General features: G+C 46.9%; 1 protein-coding gene across 2 annotated transcripts; it reads left to right on the top strand.

Moving 5' to 3' along the window:
* Positions 1–4,471: 4,471 nt before the first annotated feature.
* On the top strand, positions 4,472–6,935 carry LOC100282732 (uncharacterized). 2 transcript variants are annotated; one of them, XM_008653238.4, is made up of 8 exons: positions 4,472–4,845; positions 5,170–5,316; positions 5,389–5,454; positions 5,567–5,635; positions 5,767–5,856; positions 5,990–6,148; positions 6,285–6,410; positions 6,605–6,935. In XM_008653238.4, exons 1-7 carry the CDS (start codon positions 4,612–4,614, stop codon positions 6,378–6,380), a joined length of 861 nt encoding a protein of 286 aa, XP_008651460.1. In that variant the 5' UTR covers positions 4,472–4,611; the 3' UTR covers positions 6,381–6,410; positions 6,605–6,935.
* The last annotated feature ends 393 nt before the right edge of the window (positions 6,936–7,328 follow it).

The following is a 7,328-nucleotide window of genomic DNA, read 5'->3' as shown; positions in this document are numbered from 1 at the left end:
CGCGGACCGTCCGCGTTATGACGTCGGACCGTCCGGGGTGACCAGAAATGTTCTTCTAATCAATTCGGCTGACAATGAAGCCGATGTAAGTGACTGGAGGACACCTATACTTAAGTATTTACGAAATCCCAATATCAGGACAGACAAGAACATTCGGCGAACAGCTTTCAAGTATGTCTTGATGAGTGATGAACTTTACCGCCGGACAGTCAATGACATCCTACTTAAATGCTTGGGCCCAGATGATGCTATATTAGCCATGGCCGAAGTACATGAAGGAATTTGTGGTACTCATCAATCAGCCCCAAAGATGAAGTGGTTATTGCGAAGGTCTGGTTTTTATTGGCCTAGTATGATAGCTGATTGTTTCAAGTACTACAAGGGTTGCCAAGTATGTCAAAAATTCGGCGACCTACAGTTGGTCCCTGCAGCCGAATTACATCCTATCATCAAACCTTGGCCGTTCAGAGGATGGGGATTAGACTTTATTGGAGAAATTCATCCTTCATCATCAAAGGGGCATCGGTTCGTGTTAGTTGCCACTGACTACTTTACCAAATGGACTGAAGCCGTTGCTCTGAAGAACATGACACACAAGGAGGTAATTGAGTTCATAACTGAGCATATTATTCATAGATTCGGCATTCCCCAGACCTTGACTACAGATCAAGGGACTTCTTTTATGTCAAAGGAGGTACGTGAATTTGCTGAATTATACAGAATTAAGCTGCTTAATTCATCTCCATATTATGCTCAGGCCAATGGTCAGGCCGAGTCTAGCAATAGGACATTGATTAATTTGATAAAAAAGAAGATATCTGATAATCCTAAACATTGGCATAAGATTTTGTCTGAAGCTTTATGGGCTCATAGGATATCTAAACATAGGGCTACTAAAGTATCTCCTTTTGAGCTTGTCTATGGGCAGGAAGCAGTGTTGCCTGTGGAAATAAGTTTGAATGCTGTCAGGTTTGCCAGACAAAATGATCTAACTGCTACTGATTATTATAATTCAATGATGGATAATATTGATGAGGTGACCGACAAGAGGATGATAGCCTTGGGAGCAATAGAAAAGGACAAGATCATGGTAGCCAGGGCATACAACAAGAAGGTCAAAGCAAAATCATTTCAGGTAGGGGACCTGGTATGGAAGACTGTTCTACCTCTAAGGAATAAAGACCGGAAGTTCGGGAAATGGTCACCAAGCTGGGAAGGTCCTTATAAAGTAAAACAGGTGATGTCTGGCAACACCTATTTGTTACAAACATTACAAGGCAAAGATTTACCCAAAGCCTTGAATGGGCGTTTCCTTAAGCAGTACCATCCTAGTATGTGGCAAGATGCATAAGAGAACCGATGTGATCACATCGAGTTGGTTGCTTTTGGTTTGCTCAGCTCCACCAAAAGGCAGGGGGGCATATGTTGAGCACCAAATTGAGCGCGGACGGTCCGGCCCTGAGGCCGGACGGTCCGCGGTCCGGACAGTCCGCGCCTGTAGGCCGGACGGTCCGCGCCTGCGCAGAATTGGTTAGGGTTCCGAGTTTTGTGCTATGTTTGTTAGCTATATTCGCGGATTTGGCTCGGAATCCGGTCGTGTAAAGGGTCCAGCCCCCCTCCTCTATAAAAAGAGGTCTACGGCCGATTTGTAATCATCAACAATCGAATCAATACAACTTCTATTCGCATTTATTTCCAGTACAATTAGGAGTAGTTCTAGTCTAGTTCTAGTTTAGCCTCTCGATCCCCAAATTCTCCTCCTCTCCTCGACTCTACGTCGATTAGAGGAGTCTAGGTCGGCCGGCCCGAGCCTAGACAACCCCTAGGATCTCTCCTCCCCGACGGGGTCCCTCCCGGGAGCGAGATCCAGGCGCCGCCGGCGATCTTCCGCCGCCCCTGCACACGCGCGGACCGTCCGGCCCCAGGGCGCGGACCGTCCGGACGTCAGGCAGGAAAACCTAGCCCCTGCGCCAGGTCGCGGACCGTCCGGCCCCAGGCCGCGGACCGTCCGCGCCTGACCAGAGAGCACCGCCGCCGGTTCTTCTTGAGTATTTGGCGCTCCGAAAAGGCGTCAACATACTTTTTGGCGACTCCGCTGGGGAAAACACATCTAGGCTCATCAAATCGGCCCTCAATGGCCGGTTCAAGGGAGAGCTCTGATATTTCTCCAAGCAACATCATAGAGCCGACTTGGGAAACCTTGCCGGCTGACGAGCAGCTCCAGTTTGAGGAGCACAAGGAGCGGATGATCCAGGAGGCGAGAGCGAAATTCTTGGCCAACTTCAAAGTGGACAGGAACAACAAGGTCGTCCGACATCGGGCGACGGATCCGGCTTCGCTCCAACCCACGCCAGATATCCCCAATGTAAGTAATACCAACGAGCTACAATCTCTTAGAAATTATGTAGAAGAGCAGCGTGAACAAATGCAGAGCATCATAGGGGGTATGCAAAGCGATGTTAAGAGACTAGTACGTGCATTCGATAAGTCTAACATCGCAAATTTTCCTTCACACGAGGTTGGGTTAGGAGATAACGCGTGTAACACATCGGTTACAGGTTGTCACGACCAGTCACAACCCCTTTATGGGATGCCGATGGACACATACCCTAAGCAACCGCAAATCGGCAGCAAACCAGCCGATCTGCACATACCCGGACCGTCCGCACGTGAGCGCGGACCGTCCGGGCCAGCAACAGTCGGGCCTATTTTTAATGAGTTACCTAGATATGCGCCCGAGCCACCACACACGGCACAGAACCCAAACTACCCAGTCGGACGGTCCGCATATAACCACGGACGGTCCGCGCATGAGTATTTTGAGGAGGATTATTACATGAATCCTCACCCGTCCCAGCAACACTTCCCATCACACTATGCGATGCACCAGCCCATTAATTCAGGATCCAAAGCACAGGAAAGCTTTCCGGCCCCACCTAGAAGGCCGGAAAGAAACGATCAAACCTATGACCCATATAGGGCAAATGAAAATGCACCACGTAACTCAAACCAATGGGGGGAAAGACAACATGCTAATATCCAGCCAACCCCACCTACGTAGTACAGCGCGCACAATACATACACACATGCATGTCTCTGCATTCAGCTAAGCAGCTTACGTATTGACGACCGCCTATGAGAGGATCTGAGTGGAGTGTTAAGTGTCTATTAATTATCTGGGTCACCCGGACAAGAAGCAATGCGCTCACGTGGATCAGAAGCTTCAGAACACATGCTGCACAAGTATCTAGCTAGTACTGTTACATATACAAGACCAAACAAGTTCATGCGTACAATGCAATGTGCACCATGTGTGTGTGTGTTCACGCGTGGGCCTGCTACTCGTACTTGAAAAATGAAAATGACCGCGCAAGAACCTATACGTACCTCTTTAAGACGAATAAATTAAATAGGAGGAAATAAGGACAGCGAGGTTTTAATTTCCTTGCCAAAATTCTCGTTTTTAAGAAATTTATCTATTTAATTTTTTTTTATTAAGACTACTCTAAGGAAATTTGATCGCCATGAACATTGTAGCGGCAGTTATTTTTATTTTAGGACGGATGTGGTGTAAAAAACATGAAAGGCGCGCGGTAGACGACTGACTGACACACGTCCGGGACCGTCCAGTGTCTGCACTGCATGCATGCAGCCCACTCAGAAGGCCGTCCTGATGACCACCGCCAGGAAGATCCTCAGTGTCACATGGTTTTTACTTGCAGTTAATGACGCAGCTACTTTGTAGGTGATGTTGCAGGCCGGGGACTACTGAAGAAGCGCATGCAGCCCATACCATATCTCAGGCAGGCAGGCAGGCTCAGCCGTCAATCGCGTTCGAGTGTTCTCCATTATTATCACGACGACCCAGGACCAGGACCGTTAGTTGCACGTAAATTTGATTTGCTTCTGTCCACAAAGCCTCGTAACCTTTTGTTGCTACGCGCTGGAGAAGAATGCTTAATTACCCTGCATATGGTAAAGTTGTAGTAGTTCACAGACAAACTTTAACCTGCTGTGTCCATTCTTCAACAGATAGGACGGCGCTAGAGATACAACCTTGCTTTGCAAATTCTTCATTCTTCACATAGTACACTTGTCTTCTTTGTCTAGTGTCCGGTATTAGACAAACCATCTATTTGTCGAGAGTGTGTTTCTTTGCCTAGTGTCCGAGGATTTGCTCTCGGCAGAGAATTTAGCACTAGGGAAAGATCGTATGTCCGGTAGTGTACTACTGGTCAAAGTTTAAAATTTGTGCAGCCTACAGGAATTGACATATTTCTTTCTTCGTTTCCTGGTTGAAACGACTATGGAACTACTGCTGACCTGCTGCTGCTATGTGTCCCCTCCCTTTACAATAATCCTCCTATTCTGACTAGTCCCTTCTCACTTCTAATAATATTGTACAAGGGAGAAATCAAATTAAATCTCTTCTAATAATTTGATTTGGTCTTATCATCTCCCTTAGCTCCCTCTCTCATTCGTCTCCCCTCTCCCCAGCTGCCTGTGTATATAAGCCAATGGCAAGTCGCCAAGATAACCAGACTGGAAAAGCATCGGCACGGGCGGTAGGATAAAGTAGCATAGCATACCACAAAAGGTGCTGCTTGACAGATGGCAAGCTTCCCACACCTCACGCAGATGGAGCATGGCCTAGCCAGTGGTGCCTCCCATGGCACGCCGAGCTTCTTCTTCTGCCATGGCACAGCCACGGCGGATTCAGCCTCGCTGGAGACCTCGTCTGGTGTTCTCGACACCTCCCCACGAGGCACTTCTTCTGACGACAACAAGGCCTGCAGGAAGCACAAGGAAGATAGTGGTGCCAGCTTCAGCTCTGCTCGCTCCAAGGTACGTAGTTCCAGTTTACCCCCAAGATTACTGGTGCATGTATAAGAATAGAACAATGTTTCATAGCTTTATTTAGCATTCTCGTAAAAAAAAATGCTTCATAACTTGTAAAACAGAAACTGTGTTGGTTCTTGATGGAGATTAATATATCCTCACCAAACGCTAGCACAACGTTTGACCATAACTTTTAGAATACAAGATTACGGTTCTCGATAGGGATTTTTGAAAAGGAAGTTCGTCGTTGTTGATAGAGATTAGTTTCATGAACATGTGTGATGGCTCTCAGTTTACTAGCTAGCTCGTCTTGTTTGGTCGAACAAGCAGGACTCAAACTCAAAGGAAAGCAGCAAAAGGAGCGGAGGAAAAAGAGACAGAAGCAGCAAGAAGGTGGACGAGGAGGAGCCCAAGGGGTACATACATGTCAGGGCGAGGAGAGGACAAGCAACGGACAACCACAGCCTTGCAGAGAGGGTACTGTGCACCATAGCATGCGTATTTTCACCGCCATCCTGCTTATCTGTTCTGCCGTTTAATTTCCTTCAGGTGAGGAGGGAGAGAATCAGTGAGAGGATGAGGGTGTTGCAGGCCCTGGTCCCTGGCTGTGATAAGGTTAGTTTTGCATTGGTTACCGACCAAATAAATTGGCCTTTAATTTGCATCTTAACGCATGGTAGTAATTAATTCCAAAGGGAGTCATGCATGTTTCCTTTAATCCATGCAGGTCACTGGAAAAGCCCTCATTTTGGACGAGATCATCAATTATGTGCAGTCCTTGCAGAACCAAGTTGAGGTGATAATACACATGGCAAAGAAATAAACAATAGCTAGATTAATTACATGATATATACATGTCGAGGCCCTCCTTTTTTGGTTAGAAAGATGTAACTATAACTGGAGAGTCCACTTGCTTCTTGGTTGCAGTTCCTTTCCATGAGGATTGCTTCCCTGAGCCCTGTGCTGTATGGTTTTGGCATGGACAGTAGTGATGCTTTCAGTGACCTTATAACTCAGGTATGCAACACACACACACACACCTCACAATCTCTGCTGTCCCCCTTGTCTTTTCCATATTCCACCTCTTGGCGCCATCACGGCGTTCACAAAAATCACAGACTTCCAAGTTCCAACTCACGTGTCTCAGAAGATCGAAGGGATGGCCCACCATGAGGCGTTCGCGATGCCTAGCAGCTCTGTCCTGAACGGCACTCCGTCGGAAGCTCTCGTGGACACGCACACCTCCAGCTCCTCCCCGTCCTACGAGGTCCACGGCGACGGCGGCACCGCCAGCGTCTCTTTCCCTCAGGTTTGCCTTCAATCTGTTCGTTTCCATCTACGTACCAGTACCACACGTGATCATTCAGGATTATTCGTGAGCTCCAAAGTATCGTGGTCAGTTTAGCCAGAAGCCTGACCCCCTGTCTGCGTCTTAACATCTTCAGGACAGTGGCAGCTACATGGTGCAAACAGTAGGTGAGCCAAGGCAAGAGCTGTTCAGCCAAGTGGTGTTCAGTAACCACATGTGCCCTTTCCAGTAGGGAGAGAGCGAGAGGATGGAAGGACGACAGGTAATGCAGCAAAATTCGGTGGATCGGAGCCATATGCCCATATATGTCTGAATCATTCTAACTATTTAGTATCTACTATATGATATAACTTAGTATATCTTGCAGAATGTGTGTATATCTTTATCAAATTTAATTCTGAATAATTATGTTTTCTGTTTTTTCTTCTTCTTCCACTTGTTTTTAAAAACTTGCAGGAAGCAATAATGTTGAGATCCTATGGAGGTGGAGGCCACCACCAGACGAGTTTGTGATGTTGGACGCAATCCATCCCCTCGTCGGTGGCCGTAACGGGAACCCCTGCGGTAGCTAGCATTAGCAGTAGTAATAATAGTAGGCTGTTGGTTACATCATCCTGTTAGATCTCAAGGTCTCTGTCGGTACCGCATCATCTAGTAGGCATTGTTGCTGCTTAGCTTTTGGGCTCTCTTATTACCAAGGGTTGCATGCATGCCATTGTATTGTACTCTCCAATTGGAAAAAAAAGAAAAAAAATCATTTGTTCATAAACACAGTCAATTTGTGCTCCCTCGCCTAGCTCATAGCATCCCCCCTCCCCTCTTTCGAATAGGCGGCAAGAGATTTGCCGCCAAGGTAATACTATAATATTAGAGATAAAAAAGGAGAGTACAGAGGTCCCAAAGAGACAACTTTGAATAACCGTGTGTCTCTACAACTTTGAATATATTTAGGGAATTGGAAATGGACAGCATTTTGCATGTTTACTAGCTTGATCGTGAATGCTCCTGATAAAACCATTTTTAACCTACTAGCTAGAAACTAGAATAGTGTACTGGATATATCGAGGAGTAAATGGCTATGTACCACTGGGCGCTGGTCCCTGCACGGACAATAAGTTAGCTGAGCTCTGTTCAGATCGGCGCTGTACCTTAAGAACAATTTGCATCACTCTGGACCGAA

This window comes from Zea mays, chromosome 7 (assembly GCF_902167145.1).
Source record: "Zea mays cultivar B73 chromosome 7, Zm-B73-REFERENCE-NAM-5.0, whole genome shotgun sequence".
Taxonomy (NCBI): Eukaryota; Viridiplantae; Streptophyta; class Magnoliopsida; order Poales; family Poaceae; genus Zea; species Zea mays.
Note: the sequence above shows the minus strand (reverse complement) of the source record. Positions and strands in the feature narration are given on the sequence as shown.

Coding starts and splice junctions, on each gene's coding strand:
- LOC100282732 (XM_008653238.4), top strand. CDS start 4,612: ATGGCAAGCTTCCCACACCTCACGCAGATGGAGCATGGCCTAGCCAGT. Junction 4,846..5,169: donor TCAGCTCTGCTCGCTCCAAG/GTACGTAGTTCC, acceptor TCGAACAAGCAG/GACTCAAACTCAAAGGAAAG. Junction 6,149..6,284: donor CCAGCGTCTCTTTCCCTCAG/GTTTGCCTTCAA, acceptor TAACATCTTCAG/GACAGTGGCAGCTACATGGT.